This window comes from Nannobrachium achirus, assembly GCF_963921795.1.
Source record: "Nannobrachium achirus genome assembly, chromosome: 3".
In the NCBI taxonomy this organism is placed as follows: Eukaryota; Metazoa; Chordata; class Actinopteri; order Myctophiformes; family Myctophidae; genus Nannobrachium; species Nannobrachium achirus.
Window position 1 is genome coordinate 50,255,787 of NC_137812.1, and position 18,912 is coordinate 50,274,698.

General features: G+C 43.3%; 2 protein-coding genes across 2 annotated transcripts; one reads left to right on the forward strand and one right to left on the reverse strand.

The window, feature by feature from the left end:
* The first annotated feature begins 154 nt into the window (after positions 1–154).
* On the forward strand, positions 155–16,139 carry LOC308281106 (ATP-binding cassette sub-family E member 1). Its single transcript, XM_080721195.1, has 18 exons — positions 155–273; positions 1,128–1,282; positions 1,717–1,802; positions 2,118–2,215; positions 3,659–3,776; positions 4,384–4,521; positions 4,837–4,906; positions 5,337–5,433; positions 5,771–5,860; positions 6,070–6,191; positions 8,013–8,234; positions 11,202–11,261; positions 12,197–12,255; positions 12,438–12,548; positions 13,597–13,739; positions 14,022–14,144; positions 15,265–15,376; positions 15,608–16,139. Exons 2-18 carry the CDS (start codon positions 1,180–1,182, stop codon positions 15,653–15,655), a joined length of 1,800 nt encoding a protein of 599 aa, XP_080577321.1. The 5' UTR covers positions 155–273; positions 1,128–1,179; the 3' UTR covers positions 15,656–16,139.
* On the reverse strand, positions 10,059–10,790 carry LOC308281549 (small ribosomal subunit protein uS3-like; the record flags this gene model as incomplete). Its single annotated transcript, XM_080721781.1, has 1 exon — positions 10,059–10,790. One exon carries the CDS (start codon positions 10,788–10,790, stop codon positions 10,059–10,061), a length of 732 nt encoding a protein of 243 aa, XP_080577907.1.
* Positions 16,140–18,912: the final 2,773 nt, after the last annotated feature.

Sequence of the window (18,912 nt, forward strand, 5' to 3'; positions counted from 1 at the left end):
AGCGGATTTCGTTCACTTGGCCTGATAATCTCATTTAACCTCAAATACCCCCAGACCCCCACCCACACGTGTTCTCTGGACGCTGCGTCAGTGTGTGACGCACACACGTCGTGAATCATCATGACGCAAGTGGCGCGCCTTATCTCCTCCCGGCGGCGTCTCCCTCCCAATAGAGAGCACGTTGCTCTGTAATAACCACATATTAAACCCCCAAATTAACCTTATATTACTACTACGACAGGTGGACACACATCTCAAAGGGACTGTTTCAAGGTGAGTTGAACTGATGGATAAACGGTTGGGTTTACAGATGGAGCTAAACGGCTCCGGTGTGAATGGACTGTGTAGTAACGCCGTAGTTAGCTATCTTAGCCTAACTGGCTAACATGCTAGTTACCGTTAACGTCAGCACAGTGCCCTGGTCGTATAGCATAGCCCACAGTCAACATGATGCCTATTAGGAATAGACACACATTATGGCCTTTATGCTGCTCTCATTTGAACCCTGGCTGCCAGCGCACGTGTTTATTACTCGGAGCGTCCTGTTATTACCGTTCAGTATGTTATACTATTACTATGGCGTCATAAATGCGCGTGGATGTGTTGGTTTTGCCTGTTCGTCGAAATCGCAACATCTGCTATGAGCAAGGTGTGTGTGTGTGTGTGTGTGTGTGTGTGTGTGTGTGTGTGTGTGTGTGTGTGTGTGTGTGTGTGTGTGTGTGTGGGATAGTTCCAGGGGATCCCCGGCTAAATGATATTTTGGAACCAAATGGACCCTTATGGGTCTGACTCTGTAACTCATGAGACTAGAGTGTACAAATGGAACCAGGACCCGATTAATATTGATTTTACAATATAAATTGGGGTCTCAGAGATAGAAATGCCATTAAATGGGGGTCCGTAGTAGCCTATAATGCATATCAAACTGGGGGTCCTTGAAATTAAAATGGTTGGGAGGGACTGCTATAGAGCCGTGAAAATCTTCTCTTATGGGGGTCCCTGGCATATCTATTCAAATGTAGGGTCCGTGGGCTAATAAGTGTCAATTTGGGGGTCCTTGACATGAAAGAGTTTGAGAACCACTGTAGTAACCAACCCTGTACTTTTGGATGCCTTATTGTTTGCAGTACTGGGGGAGAGATTTCTGCTCTTCCCACAACCTGACAACAGGCAGGCGAGATGTCAGAAAAGAACACCAGGATTGCCATTGTCAATCATGACAAGTGCAAGCCAAAGAAATGCCGCCAGGAATGCAAGAAGAGCTGTCCAGTGGTCCGAATGGGTAGGAAACCTCCCTTATCTATAAGACTGCATCACATTGTCCAGGGGACGGGGACCCCTAGGGAGCCCGACTCCTCAGAGATAATGCAGGGGAGGGGGGGAGGGGGGGGGGGAGTCTGTGTTTACATTTTAACCACTACAACGAAAATAGTAGATCTACAAGCTCACAAAGTGTCGCAGATTGGCTATTTCGGCGAAGAGGTTTGGTGTACAGGGGGGAAAAAGCAGACCAAGAGCCAAAGGTCAAGTTTATTCGTTAAATGTCTGAAAATACACATTTAACATTAATCCAATATGTTGTGGGGGGAGGGTCACTGCTTCATCTCTCTCTCGGCTAACGGGTCCTTGGCCTGAAGAACGTTGAATCTGTTTTATATGTTTCAGTTTGTATCAGTTTCCATGATGAGTTTGTGTGGTATTGTCTCTCTCCTCCAGGTAAACTGTGCATAGAGGTCACGCCTCAGAGCAAAATCGTCTGGATTTCTGAATCCCTCTGCATTGGATGTGGAATTTGTGTAAAGGTGAATGACAGTCAAATGTTCTCTGAATTGATGAACGTGTGTCACAACAATGCACATTAAAAGAACAAGATGATGCGCACATCCTTTCCAAGTGCTGGTGCTGGGCTCAGCTCGACATGAGATTAAAAAGAATAGAGGTCCGCACACAGCTCAATGCTCCACAGTGTTTATTTAAAACATAAAGTTAGACGACGTTTCGGCCATCAGCTGGCCTTCATCAGGTCACCTGATGCGGACCTCTATTCTTTTTAACAACAATGCACATTGCCACAAATTTGAACTGAAAACATTTTTCTTATTCTTATTCTATTACAGAAATGTCCATTTGGGGCCTTGTCAATTGTCAACTTGCCCAGCAACCTGGAGAAAGAGACCACCCACAGATACTGTGCCAACTCCTTCAAGTTGCATAGGTGGGTTCAACCTCAAGACGACTATGGTCTTTCTTGGTCTTGTTGGCTCAGCTGGTGGTTAGTGATTATCACTGTATAACAATGTGATACGTTTGAATCTGGCTTATTGAATCATCTGTTACTTCTTCTTCTTCTTTCGTGTATCATCGTCCTTGATGATTGGTTGGCGACATTTTATTTCACAAGATTTCTTGTTACTTTAAGGGGAGGCCATGAGGCTGGCTGTTGTCTTCTCCCCCTTGCTGACGTGGGCCTGTATATTGCATTGTTCTTAAATAGAATGTAGTTCAATGTGCTTTGGGCCAGTGGTTCTCAACCTTTTCAGCCCGCGACCCCCAAAATAATCATATTTTAACTGGGGACCCCCCACCCTACAAGCACTAAGAGTTGAGGCATTACATTTTGTATAACACGGTTCAACGCGAGGCGTTGTGAGCATGTAGATCTGCTATTTTCACAATGTCTGCCTTTAATATTTGACAATATATCCAATGTTTAATTTTTCATTTTAGAGGTATTAAAAGCGTCTTAAAAGTCCTTAAATTGACACTTTGTATACCCTCTATACACTTAAACTTTATGTTGGTTTGTTTACTGTTAAGTGAGAAAACAATGTTGCACATTAAGCTAATCATCTGGGGACCCCTCAAAATAATTTGGGGACCCCCCTGGGGGTCCCGACCCACAGGTTGAGAACCACTGCTTTAGGCAGTAGCAGACTTGTGGGTACAGAGAGGATGCCTGGGTCGGAAGGTGACAGACTTGCCTCCGGGCCAGTCTTATGTTTCAAAATGTCCCTGAATGTCCCGGCAGCAATATTGAGAATAGACCATTTTGGGGGAAAAGAACAACAATAATAATAATAATATTAATAATAAACGATTTAATCGAAAATGTAATCCAGTGACTCTTGCTTGCTCTTAAAGTTATACCATGTAACTTTTTTTTTAAAACAAATCTTAAAATTGTCCTAACTCTTAAATCGCTAAAGTTTTAGAACACCCACTCCGTTATTTTCAGCTTCTGAAGCCTTCTCTTTATATATTTTCTTCTAGCAGTGACAGGGGCGGGATTTCTCGGCAAAATGACGTCATCATACACTACCGGCCAATCACAGCGAGGGTTATACACTGCCGGCCAATCACAGCGCATCTTGAAGTGGGGTCGCTAGCTATCACAATAGGGCGGCCATATTTGTAGGCGCCCGTGTGTCTCTATCTATACTCGGGTGAAACACTCCGTTTCTCCGGAATGCCTGAACGCACAGGAACCAGGGACCCCTCCAAAGATAGATCTCGGCGAGATGGAGGCAGACGCGGGGGTGACGCGGGGGTGTGAGGCCCGGTCCGCGGCGAAAAACGGCCGAAAGACGCGGACGCTACTGACCACTAGTTGAGCAACTTACACAGTATAGCTTTAAATATATTTTCTATGGACTTACAGGTTACCAATCCCCAGACCCGGGGAAGTATTGGGTCTGGTAGGAACTAACGGAATCGGGAAGTCTACTGCATTGAAGATCCTGGCTGGAAAACAGAAACCCAACCTGGGAAAGTTTGATGTGAGTCAAGAATTGGATATTTATTTTTGGCTGAGCTGCGAAACTATTGTAATGAGGAAAAATTAATTGCCTCTAGTAGGATTAATGTTTTGAATTCTGTGTCACTCTGTTCATTCATATATCCACCAGAGGGTGCTGTGGCACAACTATATGCACCTCTAGGTTATCTTTTTTTCTTTCCTTTAGAGAGAGATATGACTAATAGAGGGAGGAGGGGGCCTGCTGGTGTCCCAGCTGGAAATTAACCATGGATGTCGATATACAGTATTAGTGGATTAATGCCAACTACTTGACACATGTATCCTACATCCTATAAACATGTGTGAAACGGATGTAGGATGTCATGCTTGTTACACGTCATGTTCTGTAATATATAATATCACTATAACTGTAATATAAAGCTTGTTGTATGTACTGTATATGTACTGAGAGGCCATCTGGAAGTCAGAAGGACGCTGTGTAATTTCTGTCAAAGTGTTCCTGAGCAAAACAATTACCCCATACTCATCATGACCATCTGAGCACAGCAGCCATCAGCTGAGTGAAGCTGATATGGATTTTTCCCCACGGCATGTATAATGTTTTTTTTCTTTTTTTTACACTCCAGAGCCCACCAGACTGGCAGGACATTCTCTCCCACTTCCGAGGGTCAGAGCTGCAGAATTATTTCACCAAAATCCTAGAGGATGATCTCAAAGCTATTGTCAAGCCTCAGTACGTGGACCAGATCCCCAAGACTGTCAAGGTAGGTCCTGCACCACAGTTTAAAAGGTGCACAGCACAGCACACCGGCCCTTGTGAGGTGCCAGCCAATGGAATAAACACTATATAATAAAAGAGTATAGCCGCACTCGTAGCTGCCGATGCAAATTTTGTTGTGGCCACAGAGACAGAAAAAATTAACAACGTTTTGGACAGACCAAGCTGCCTTCTTCAATGTCCTGCACATTTATTAGTTTCATTATGGACATATTTGCGTGTCTTAGGGCAACGAGGCAGAAACATGTCTTTGCAGAATATCAACACTATACTATATAGTATGTCGTGATCTGTTCATCAGGGGAGCGTGGGAGCCATCCTGAGCAGGAAAGATGACACAAAAACAGAAGCCGTGATCTGCGAACATCTTGGTACGTATGTTGGTGATTTGACCTTTTATATTTAGTTACCTGGTTCTGGTTACAAGCCCCACCTATTTGTCATTTGATGAAAAGCCCGTAGATGCAAGGGGAGTACCAACATTTGGGGACCCACATTAGACCCCATTTGAAACAAGAACTTTTCTTTTAAACTATGGTCTTCTATGGACCTAATGTTGCAGTTAGGTGTGTGTATGTGGGGGGGGGGGGGGGAGTAGGCATTAACCACATGCTCCATGTGATTTGTTAGAACCAGAGTTCAACTAGGACTCCTGTGATGTGTTGCGTGTCTCCCCTCTTAATAATAATAACCCCCACCTTGTACCTATAATATGTACCATTATCTGGCCTTTCTACCCTTGCACTGCACTGCCACTGTGTCTCTACTTAATATTGCCCACTCTCTGCCTCCATTTCTCAGATCTGACTCATCTCAGAGACAGAAATGTGGAGGACCTCTCAGGAGGGGAACTGCAACGCTTCGCCATCGCTGTTGTCTGCATCCAGAGGGCCGACATGTAAGCTTCACACTCCCACACACCACTGTATCAAGGCTGCTAATAAACACATTGGACTGAATCATTTCCTACCAATACTAGACATGGTCTAAATAACATTGGAATGATTAATAAAGTATATGGCAAGCTGTACAGGAGTTGCTTAATTCCTGCTGACGGTCAGATAAAGGACAATCCAATGCAAACAGTAATGATGCACATTCCTCCATACTAAGCTATACTCTTAGCTACGCAGTTTAGTTATTGCCAATTCATATCAACTTTCATACAAGTTGATCAACTGACTTAAATTCGAACACTGTCTTCTGACTGCAGTCTGTCCTGTTTAATTCCTCAGCTTCATGTTTGACGAGCCGTCCAGTTATCTGGATGTAAAACAGCGTTTAAAAGCTGCTGTGACCATCCGCTCCCTCATCAGTCCAGACAGGTCAGTGACACAGATAACACCAACACTCCATAATGGGTTGTTAATGTTTGTTACTTATTTTTTCAGGCTAATGGTTACATTAGAGTGGGTCACTGTTGCATCACTGCATTATCCACATTCAAAACAAAATAATTCAACTCAAGTATTACTTGAGCTATAACTAAGCCACTGTCTGTGTGAAAGCCTGGATTTTCTTTTCTCATTGACAGATACATCATTGTGGTGGAACACGACCTAAGTGTCCTGGACTACTTGTCAGATTTCATCTGTTGTCTGTATGGAGTACCCAGCGCTTACGGAGTGGTTACCATGCCCTTCAGCGTCAGGGAAGGTAGGTGTACACCAAGTACTACTCGAAGGACAACTTCAGGGAATGCTAGTTGTGTGCTTTGAAAGCCACAAATATAACATTTGTATGAAAGAGTATGCCATCCAATTGTTTGTTACCCACTGAGAACGCATGCCCCTCCGGTTATGCAATTCTGATTTGTACCCGTAGTTGTACCTGTAGTTAGGGTAACCGTTGGCAAGGTACGTACTCTTTATCATTGTACTTGGGGGCCAGTCTATAATAATAATAATACATCAGACTTATATAGCGCTTTTCAAGGTACCCAAAGATGCTTTAAAAAACAAATCAGAAAATAAAATAAACAACTTAGGAGAGAATACTAAAAGGATAAAAGAGCTAAAGTCTATGAAGTCAGTACTATGTTGTGATATTGATGATATCTCCATATATGGTACTTGTAGGCCAATCTATGACATCAAGGATCCATATACCGGTATGGGGATTTGTGGGTTTATAGATATTTTGGCAGATCCGCTGATTCGGCCGACTCCGGGCACTGAGGACCTGAGACACGCGGCGAGTCCGATCCGTCGGTTCTTGAGATATGCGGGGGACACGCAGAAATGCATGCAGAGATTCCATGCATTTGTAGTTGGATACTAGTGTTCGCCAATCTTATGTTGTGCATTTCTTACATGCATGTAAAAAGCATGTAGCAAACTACACTCTGAGTCAGTAGTCTGGAAGGACAATGACTTGGCTCATTTTGAGTTTTGCAACATTGAACTCCAGCTGACTAATTGTTTTCTATAGGGCTCGTACTTAGTCAGGTGGTACAATTATGGGCCAGTCACATGATTACATCTGAACTACCGTAAATTCTCTTATAGGAACCCGGGCTATTATTTGTCTCAAGAGTAGCGGGCACCAGGCTCTTGTTGGAAGCAGGACAGTATAAGAGACAAGGCTTTTATTCCTATTTCTCAAAAATATCAGAATGATTCAGATCAGATTTTTTTATTAGATACCGTATTTTTGGAAAAAAATATAAATATTATATATTATATATTAGGTTATTTATAAAGAAAAGCGTTTTATTGGAAAATCATCATAGAAAGGCTCATACAGAGATAACATTCTGCTGTATTGTATTGCATTAACCAATTCATACTGAAAATCAGCTCCTCATAATGTGTATCAGAATAGAATACAGTCCACACAGCATACTGCTGGGGAATAAAAAACACTACATTTCCCATCAAGCTCAGCGGCTCGTTTCGTCATTCAGATGCGACTCTCCCTGGTAAACAGGAACCACAGGATACTAGCATGGATACTAGTATAGCCGCATTAGCTTCATTGAGCTTCATTTACTGTTTGGATTAAACTTCCACGCTAAAGATCTCATGTGCGGCCGTCATCCACACTCGTGAGGACTACGCACACGCACGCGCCCCGGTAAGTTGCCAAAGTCATCCGTCTTTGCCAAACGGAACGTGAAATGAGCGGCGTCCAAATATCGCTGCGCAGTTTGTAGACAGTGTACGGTAAATCACCGTAACAGCTGGCTTGGGATGTGAGTGACAGTCAGACAGAGTGGAGAAAGGTACTCCTGAATGATACGTAACGTAAAAAAAAGAGGAAAAAGGAGGCTCTTATTGGAGCGTCGGCTCTTAATTACTTAATTCAATTGCGCACCCGGAAATTAAAGCAGGTCCGGTTCTTTATTAAATATAGGATATTATTAGAGCATTTACGGTAGATTATTATTTATGTTTTGAGTACAATTTGCATTTAATGGGCTTTAATATCTTGATCTGACATCTACAATCTACTTTAAAAATCCTCTGTCCTCCCCAGGCATCAACATTTTCCTGGATGGCTACGTACCCACAGAGAACTTGCGTTTTAGAGAGACGTCGCTAGTGTTCAAGGTGGCTGAGACAGCCAACGAGGAGGAGATCAAGAAGATGTGTCGTTACCAGTATCCCCACATGAAGAAGGATTTGGGAGACTTCAGCCTGGAGATCCTGGAGGGAGAGTTCACTGACTCAGAAATCATGGTCATGCTAGGAGAGAACGGTAAGGTGTGTGTGTGTGTGTGTGTGTGTGTGTGTGTGTGTGTGTGTGTGTGTGTGTGTGTGTGTGTGTGTGTGTGTGTGTGTGTGTGTGTGTGTGTGTGTGTGGCCTACTTGTGCACGCAAGTTGGCACCTCGACAGAGTGTAGTTCTAGTTTTTATTTATTTTGATTAAGAGGGACTGACGGAGTTGACATGTTATGGTTGGGACACACGACACCAGATAGTAATATCATGTAGTGCATTTATGAAAATATCTCAGCTCCCATTACAAAGTGGCTATGACTACCTTCCAAAGTTTGCAGGCCCTGGGTAGGCAACCCGGCCTGACGCTATGACCTGTGCTCTGCGGAGCACACTTTTCTATTTTTTTGCCTGACACTTTGTGTGTGTCAGCCAGCGTTGGAATTACGCGTTACAATGTAACGGCGGTACGCAACAAAACTACCTTTTTCGGTAACTAACTAATAACGTAACGCGGTCCTTTTCCCATTCAGTAACGGCGTTATAGTTACTGACACTGTGATGTAAAGGGCTGCGTTACTATGTTACATCTGATCCAGCTGAACTGGTGCTGGGACTGAAAATGTACGAGGTAAAACAACACGCTCTGTTTTTATCTGCAGTCTGCATGTCGCAGGACAACTTGTTGACGGGTTGTGTGTGTGTGTGTGTGTGAGAGAGAGAGAGAGAGAGAGAGAGACAGAGAGACAGAGGGAGAGAGAAGGAGAGAGAGAGGAGGAGACTCTCACACACGCACGGAGGCAGAACGAATGTGGACACGGGGAAAGAACCACTCGCCTTTCATTGAAAATTAATTACGAGCCTTTGTCTGAAATGTCCTTATAGTGTGACTCCATGATTTGCCGTGACTGATAGAATGTTCGTCAAGCTAAAGCCAGTAGTGATGTGTCAAGCTATGGTGTCAAGGAGTGTAAACACTTCTGGACAGTCGGCCTTCAATATAACTAACTTTTTACTTTTTCAGAGAGTAACTAATAACTTTTTTTTTTTTTTAAGATTTGTTTTTGGGCTTTTTATGCCTTTATTTATATAGGACAGTAGACTGACAGGAAATGGGGAGAGAGATGGGGAATGACATGTGGCAAAGGTCATCCGGATCGGGAATCGAACCGGCTACGCCAGCAGGCATCATAGCCTAGTATGTGGTATGCGCCTTGACCACTAGGCCAGCGGGTGCCCCAACTAGTTACTTTTTAAAGGTAACTTGCCCAACACCGGTGTCAGACAAAAAAAAAAAGAAAAGATGAGCACCACGGATCTCCATGTATGGAGATCCGCGGTAACTAACGTCACGGACAGAACGGCACATACAAGGAGATATGCATGTGTGTCGTGTTTGCACCGCTCACTTCACACAGGTGCAAATTATTTATTTTTCTGATTGGGCAATATAATGATGAGTGACATCATGTGGGTCCATACATCATCATCATCATACTGCATTTAGCGTGCTACTCGAACCCACACTGTTTCTCCAGGAACAGTATTTTCTAGTGTGAAGTGCAACATTTTGTTACGCTAATACACAGCATTTCATTGCCTATCGGTGCAACATTTTGTTACGCTAATACACAGCATTTCATTGCCTATCGACTTCAGTTCCTCCCTCCCATTCCATCCATGAAGGCAGGTCACAAAAAGTTGTAAGTAACACATTTGGTGTAACACTCACTCACATGGGTCTGTGGTGCGTCGCTGATTGGCTGTGGCTTTCACAGGCTTTTCCATGGAAAATGTTTTTGAATAATTTTGTTTACATAAATCCTCTCTTCTGGGGGGGTGTCTCTGGCTGGAACAAAACGTTTTACATATGGGGGTCCGTGGGGGGTCCGTGCACGTCAGCACCCCTGTTGAAGTGAAAAGACATGGGCGCGGTGGGCAGGGTCTCCTCCTTGGGCTCCAGGATAACGATCTTGTCGGGCAGGGGCTTGCTGGGACCAATCTTGCCGGTGGGGTCAAAGGGCAGCATGATCTTCACCTTGATACCCAGCACGCCCTGCCTCAGCAGCACGTGGCGGACCGCCACGTCCACGTAGTGGTTGACTGGGTCGCCGCTGTGGATCATCAGGCCGTCGGTGAACTTCATGGCCTTGGCCCGCTGGCCCCTCAGCTTCCCCGAGACCACCACCTCGCAGCCCTGCGCGCCGCTCTCCATGACGAAGCGCAGCACGCCGTAGCACGCCCGGCGCACCGGCAGGCCGCCCAGCAGCTTGTAGCGCAGCGACTCGGCCTGGACCACGGCGCACAGCCCGCGGGCGGCGATCTTCTCAGCGTAGAGCTCAACGGCGCTGTCGGCAAAGCCAGACCGCCGCTGGACGGCGGCCGTCAGCTCCCGGATGCGGCGGCCCTTCTCGCCCAGCAGGTCCTGGGGCCTCGCCGCCCGGATAACGATCTCCGTCCGGGTCAGGGTCGGCTGCACCACCACGCCCGCATAGCCATCCTCGGCCAGCTCGCGGCGCAGGAACTCGCTCAGCTCGGCCTGGAAGACGCCTTTTGAGACAAATTGCCTCTTCTTGGATTGGATTCGTGCTGCCATCGTTCTAAGGCTGTATAGACAAGATCAGTTCTACGATTGTGGTCCCCAAATAATAATGTCTTGAGATTTATATAGCGCTTTTCTAAGTCACTTGGGTCTTGATGTCATGCTGCCCAAAGTCAGCCATATTTGGATGTAGTTGTGGTGGGAACGCCATATATGGTTATGGCTGAATCATAGTGAACTATATTTGGACTGAGTCCTAGTGAGCTCTGAGTCAGAGTAGACTCTTATCTCTGTCTGTCTGGCTTTCTGCCACTCTCTGAAGTAAACAAAGGAAACGACCCAACACGTTTACATGTTTACAGTCTGTCAGTCTGTGTTCTATAATAAAATTGCATCCTTACAGTGTTTACATTCATTCAATGTAGTTTAAAAAATATGTGTCTTAAAACACTACTAATTTTTCAGGAACGGGCAAAACAACGTTCATCAGAATGCTGGCCGGCCGTCTGAAACCAGATGAAGGAGGTGAGGATATCTTTGATATTGACAGGCTTTTGGCTGATGCTCTTTTCCAGACTAATTTACACTCATCAAATATACAATCAAGAGTAAAGGCACAAAGGGGGGGGGGGGGTCGTATTTCACCAAATTGGGGTTTGTTTCTTGGCGTCCCTGATTGCGACCAAAGGTCGCAGTTAAGTATGTAAACCGCCACATCCTGTCAGTAGGTCCGTCAGCGATTCCGTAACACCTCAATGTCTACAGCTGACCTCAATGCCTATGGCTGACCTGCCCATATATGGAGGCTGACCTGCCCATATATGGAGATCCCTGATGTCATGGATCTCCATATATGGAGCTGACCAACACTGACATCATCAACTCTACATCACCCAGATCTCCATATATGGCTATGACTGACTCCCATATCTGTGAATGCCAATACATGTCAGTCTAATCAATAAGCCCATATCTCCATATACATGGATCTGGGTAACTGGTCCGATATATATTAATAAAGGATACAATAAAATAAATGTCCATATATGGGTATTCCCAGATGAGGCCCTGTTAGGGGAACCACACTAACAGAATCCATATATGGCCAAGACAGATGTCCAAGACAGCCCTAAAGGGCGAGGTCGCTTTTCGCCCTTAGGCGTATTACTGGTAATATATCTAATTATAATAAATATCTCGATTCATTCAGCATGACTGTGAGTCAGGCTGAATGAGAGGGCCCTCATTTGGCCATATTAGACCATTGTGGAATCCGAGATCCACATGATTTAATAACTTAACCTAACAATTTAAAGGGGTGGTGTTGTCTAAAAAGGAGGTTTGTTGCCTGAGGACAACACCATGTTGTGTATTGTGTTACTGTTCCAAGCAATTACAGTAGTCACTGGACCACTTAGAAAACATATGAAATTACATTTTCCTTTTATCGTTCTTTCCAGGAGAAGTACCCATCCTCCATGTCAGCTACAAACCACAGAAGATCAGTCCCAAGTTCAAAGTAGGTTGTAGCCTGATGTAACACTAAAAACAATCCAAATGGCAATCTTGTCTCCTGAAGTTTCATTACCCTCATCCAATAAAGAATTTTCCACAAATCTTTCCACAAATATTCTTTTTTATTAACTCTATCTATTAATAGGCGTCCTGATTTGCTAACCCAGTCTTCTGCTGTGTCTTTAGGGCAGTGTGAGAGCTCTGATGCATGACAAGATCCGTGACTCCTACATGCACCCCCAGTTTGTCACAGACGTCATGAAACCAATGCAGATAGACAGCATCATCGACCAGGACGTGAGTATCACACCAGGACTTCAACAATCAAAACAAGACCGTTTTTGGTCGCAAATGCGCCTGAAAATGTATCTGTGTGACCCAAAGATATAATTGGGAGCACCTGCAATTTCAAGTAACTGCTGTGGTGCGACCAAAACAGTATGTTGATTAAACAAAACGAGCACTCCTTGCCATCAAATGTGCATTCCCCTCTGAAGCCTCTATCAGAGTCTGCGGTGAAGAGCCTATCACCGCAGATTTTAGGTGTAAAGCTATCCACCTACAGTGAGAAAATAAGTGGAGGCCATCACAGTCAGTCACGGTGAAGTCCTATCACTGTGACTGACTGGTCTAGATCGACCCATCAGTGAACGGGGTGATGGGCCGATCTGTCTGAAAGTAAAAACAGAGAGATGTGTCGGGGTTCGCGGTGGATAACTCTTCATCGCGAGTAATGACGTAATGTTGTAGTTTTATGACTTAAAAAGACTACACCACGGTGGATAGCTTATCACCGCGGTGCCTACTATGATAGGGGCTTGAGATGCCACTAGCAGTAGCTCTAGTTGCTAGTGTATATTGTTTACTCATTGACACAATGGAGAGCACTGCTGCTCCGACATTCTAGCACGATCTGGGCAATCTCACCGTGTGTCAGAAAGTACATTATTACAATACAATTACAAGTATTTTTAAGTTCAGAAATGAGGCAAACCGGCTACGGAGACAAACTTCTCTCTCTGTGAATGAGAATGAAGGCGAAGCTCAACTGAGCTGCATTGTGCTTTGTGTGTGTGTGCGAGTGCGTGTGCGTGTGTCGGAGAACACATGGGGCTGGTATACAGTATTTCGGTAAATGAGTTTTGAAACTGAAAATATTCAGAATCAATGTGTAGCCTATTGAGAAATGTACGAATCTAACAACAGAAAAAAACCTAATCAATACACTTATTAGATGTGAGTTGACTACAGTATACGGTATACAAAATGGAACCTGCCCTCATATACAGTTAATGTTGTGTGTGTGTGTGTGTGTGTGTGTGTGTGTGTGTGTGTGTGTGTGTAGGTCCAGAACTTGTCTGGAGGTGAGTTGCAGAGAGTAGCCCTGACCTTATGTCTGGGTAAACCAGCTGATGTCTACCTGATTGACGAGCCCTCTGCCTATCTGGACTCAGAGCAACGTCTAATGGCTGCCAGGGTCATCAAACGGTGAGTGCACACACTATGATGAAAAGCCCAAGCCCAATTTCTCTTGTGGACAATAAAGTTTATTTACCTTGACCTTGAATATGGCAACTTGAGAAATTCACTGTCCCAAGTGAGATATTAGATTTAGGATTGGAGTGGACAGAGTTTGGGATGCCCTAATCCCAAACTCTACATGGCTCTCGTGTATTTGATTTAGCCTGTGGTTACTTGACCCTGAAACGGAGGGTTCTGCCTTGAGTGCTTTTGTGACAAGTTACTGTTATTTCCCTGTCTGTTGCCTAGATTTATCCTCCATGCGAAGAAGACAGCCTTTGTGGTGGAACATGACTTCATCATGGCCACCTATCTGGCAGACCGCGTCATTGTGTTTGACGGTATCCCATCCAAGAGCACAGCTGCCAACACGTAAGATTCCCCGAAAAACCTCATGTGTTGTCTCATAAGACTCAATACTAATAATAGGGCCAAGTATGCTTTCATGAGCAAGTAGTTCAATGACTGAAATGAGGGGTTTGATCCCACATGAGACCACGAATGATTGATGAATATTTTTCTGTATTCTTCTTCTGTTATTCTGGATTATTATGCTACTGTATGTGTTAAAGGCAACAACACTGTTTAGAAACAGATATTGGTGATAGGCCTGTACCTTGCATTTCCCATGCCACATCATTATTTTATGGTGTTTTGGTATTGTTCTTATTTCTGTAGGTAGCATAGATGTGATGTCAATTGAGATATTTCCAACACAGTTACAAGGGTGTTTATTAGGAGAAACCTTTTCAAACTATACTAAACAGCAGTGATAGCTTCTGTGTATAAAAGAGCAAGGGCTTCTTTCAAGATGTTTTGCACCGATGTTCAACAATCCTACAGGGAGAAATACAGTTTAGACACTTTGTGGCAATTTCACCAAACTTTCCCAAATTTTGCGACGAATTGTGAGCTTGTAGGCTGCTTTCATAATTGTCATTTGACAGAGTATAATATGGTGGAACATGACTTCATGATGGCCACCTATCTGGCAGACGAGTCATTGTGTTTGATGGTATCCCATCCAAGAGCACAACTGCCAATATGTAAGCTTCACTGTTAAACCTCATGACCGCTATCCTGCTAAATTACATTATAGGGCCAAGTTGAGATGTACATAAATATAAAGGGATCCTATTCTTTCAACATAATTTTGGTCCAATATTCCAAACTGATTATACTATATCTTAACAGATAACCTTGAGTCCTTCATTGAAAACGTGAACCTTAATAAACTTAAAGAGATATTTCACTTTCATGTTTGGGGTCATTCTAGTGTCTCTTCTGGCTTTTGTGAGCACCCCAGACAGTTTTTAGTTATTCAGTCAATTCAGTATTTAGTTATTTGAGACACACCCCATTCCGACACATAAAATGTAAGTTATTACAATGCTCAGTGATCCTAACCGATGAAATGAGAGGGAGTTAAACCCAGCAGTGAGAGATGCTGAGACCAGAGCTGCGTAATCATACTGTGTTTTCATGTTTGCAGACCACAGTCCTTACTCGCTGGCATGAACAAGTTCCTCGGTCAGCTGGAGATCACCTTCAGAAGAGACCCCAACAACTACAGACCAAGAATCAACAAGATGAATTCCATAAAGGTACAGCAGGAGGTTGAATTTACATGGACACAGTTAGCATTTTGAATGTTTACTTTCATTGTTATAGTTTGGCTTAATTCAGTTTTGTCCTTTTGCAGACTTTGTAGAATCATTTGTCTTTTTTTTTTGTGGGAGGGCGGGGGGCAAATGCTGTCATGGCAGCATTTGCCCAAATGAATAATAGAATTGCATACTTTTGTCTGAGTCTGAATTGGCTATGTCTTTGTTCAGGACGCAGAGCAAAAGAAGAGTGGAAACTACTTCTTCCTGGATGACTAAACAGCCCTTTCTCTCCATGGAATAGAGAGAGAGAGAGAGCTCATCCACTGTGCTTCAACCATTTCATCTATTTACGGAGGATGTGGGAGGAAGAGGAGACTTCATATACCCAAGTTTACCTTAGGGGCCTCCACTCAGAACGGACACGGGGGAGGGGTGTTTAAGCACAGTTCTAGCACACATGATTGACCCCATCCTAATTATTCATCATCAAGTGTGCTAGTGCTTAAATAAGACATTTTAGGTGAGGGAACACGGAGAAACGGGCTGGGGAACAACGGCTTAGAAGAAACCCTTGTCTGATACAGACTGGGCTGAACAGTGTCAACACACACACACACACACACACACACACACACACACACACACACACACACACACACACACAGTATATACACAAAGCCTTTGGGAATGGGTACCAAAGGAGGGTTTTACCAATCCATGTTATTTTGAAGAAAATATCTAATGAATAAATCAACATATTTCACGCACTGCTTGGTCATGCTGGTTTTTATTTCTTAAAGAGTTGGGTGGGAGTTTAACTGCTGATAATAATAGGTTGTCCTGCTAAGATTCTGTCCTTGGTAAGCTATTCTAGGCATGTCACTCAGGGATGTTCAATGTTCAAAGTTCCAGGCAGGGAACCCCAAGTGGCTATTCTCTCATGACAGTTCGTGACAATTCAATTACCTTGCTGTAATCAAAGTACATATGGAGTGAGTGGTCTGATACATTTAGCCACATGAACGAAACTACTGACCATTAAAGTAAATACCGGTACGTTACTACTATAAACACATTTTTTGCGCCATTCCAGTTTACAACTAAACATATCAAACAGTGTAATTGTTAGATGCAAAAGCCCTAAACAGCACGCCTTGGTCTTGTAACTGAAACACTTACATTTTGTCTTTTACCATGTGCGGTTGACCAGTAGATTAGGCTCAAAACTTACATTTGCTTTCTTGTACGGTTGTTGTACCCACCTGTCTGTCTGTGTACCTTTTATTCCCAATTGGCCATATGAAGAACTCTGTATCTCTGTCTCTCTTATAGAGATCTCTGAATCTGTCTGTCATTCCCTTTTATGCCCAGATACAGAGATCCCAACCACTGATCATCATGATGAAACTGTGCCATGATGAACATTGTCTGATTTGTCGCATAATCTGATTATTCAAATATTAGTAAATGTAATGCAGCAGTCCCTGATAGAGTGGTCTGCCTTCTTCACCAACAGAACATACGTATTAAAGTCAAAGTCCACATACCGTAGCATACGTACAGTAGATGAGGAAAAGTTATGTATCATTCCTTTCCCTTCCACTGGTGCTCAGAGTTAGATAGATTGAGATCAAACTGGAAGTGAATTGCACAACATTAGAGTTACACAATTGCTGCATTCGCATTTTCTCTCAAATAAAATTAAACCAAAGCAAAGTGAGCAGTGTGGAGCCGCACAGTTGATATAGATATGGATGGGGGGACATTCTCTACAACAGCTTATTATTATTATTGTTATTTTAATCTGTGTGTGCTATGCAGTGCACCCAGGACAAATGACACATAATTATCAAATATACAGTATTTACTTTTTGATGTTTAGCTGATGCTCTTAACCAGAATAAATTACAAATAATAAGCCAATAATTTCAACACTTTTAAACTATAGGAAGGATTACAATGTTCATGATCATGTTGCCCAGACAACAACCCATGTGCTCCAAGTTGAACCTCCTAGAATGATCATGTTCATGTACTATTACAGTAATATTGATATTGTGTTATAATCAGGTTATAATGTAAAGCCAGGTGAGTGGTGGTGGTGCACTGGTGCACTAGCTTGCATGAGCTGATGACACATGACATCAGCAGGCAGCAGCCTCTCTCCAGACTCTCCCACACACGCACACACGCGCGACTTGCGCGAGTGTGGTTGAATAAAGGAGGTACGGGAAGTTGTTTCAAATAATAAGAAAGAACACCAGTGTGTCAGTGATAATATTATAGAGGGTGTGTGCAGTGTAGCACCGTTTCTGTTTTTCTTTTTTAATGATGAAACATCAAGCCCTACCCCCTGTGCCGGAACACTTGAAAATTGCCTGCACTCAGAGCGTGGACTACACTGAGCAACTGCTGAGGAGCGTAAAATAAGTTGCACATGAGGTAAGCGAAAGCTACTGTTAACTTTATGTAAACTTTTGTAAACTTAAAGCTTCCATGAAAAACATGCTGAAGCATCTCAAATTGATCATGATTCATGTCATGTCAATTTATCTTTAATTAGGCTATTCGAAGCCCCAATTAATCTGTCGGATGGCAATGTACAGACAGTAGCCTACAGTATGTGGAATTTCAGGCCAGGGTAATCATTAATTAGCCTAATTAATTATAAGGCTATTTTTAGGTAGGCCTAATTATCGTTGAGAATGCGATGTTTGTTGTTTTGCAGTGTAGGCTTTGATTGATTGATTGAAGACTTTATTAGAAGTTTGCATAGGAAAAGGTACAGTTTCATGACGGTACAGTTCACTGGTACAAGGTCTACTAAAAGGAGATCCATGAAAAGACTAAGCTTATTTCCACTGGAAACCATTGAAGTATCTCATATAACATTGAATGACAGACAAATAGAACACAGTACTATGCAGTAGATATGTAAAGAAAAACAAAAAAGAAAACAGTAAGTCTAAACAAACAGTAGGTCTAGGCTATATACAAAGAAGGGGTTGGGGAGGGTAGGGTTGGGCTAGGTTCATTTTTTTACCAGTTGCGAACGGCTGCTGCCTGTAAGTGGTTTTTCAGGGCAATTTTAAAGGATGCTAGTGATCCACACTCCTTTATGGCGCCTAAGCCTAGCCTAAAAGGCATGTATTAGTGTAATAGGCCTACCTGTTATATCAAACTAGTTTTTAATTTAATTTCAGAGTGAGAAATGTTTTTCTGATTAGATGTTGAGGCTATAGATTATTTTGGAATGATAGTTAACTGGGCTCTGCCAGGCCAGATTTTTCAGAATTCGCCAATAATGATGGAATAGGAAAAATCTGATGGATCCGTCTTGGTCAATTTTAGGGGTAGGCTAATATTATATCCTAGCCTATAATGTATATAATGTTTTGCAAAAATCTGCCCCCTAGTGGTGCTGTTCCTCAACGTAGGCCTATAGTGCAAATGTGTGCGATAACTTTCACACCAATCTGACACTGCATTCCTGATTTACAGCATTTTGTTCAAAACGGGCCACTCCTGCAAAC

What these genes read in the sequence shown, in the direction of transcription:
- LOC308281106 (XM_080721195.1), top strand. Translation starts at nt 1,180, where the DNA reads ATGTCAGAAAAGAACACCAGGATTGCCATTGTCAATCATGACAAGTGC. An exon ending in CTGTCCAGTGGTCCGAATGG is followed by an intron (nt 1,283 to 1,716) that starts GTAGGAAACCTC and finishes TCTCTCCTCCAG; the next exon opens with GTAAACTGTGCATAGAGGTC. An exon ending in ACAGCATCATCGACCAGGAC is followed by an intron (nt 12,549 to 13,596) that starts GTGAGTATCACA and finishes GTGTGTGTGTAG; the next exon opens with GTCCAGAACTTGTCTGGAGG.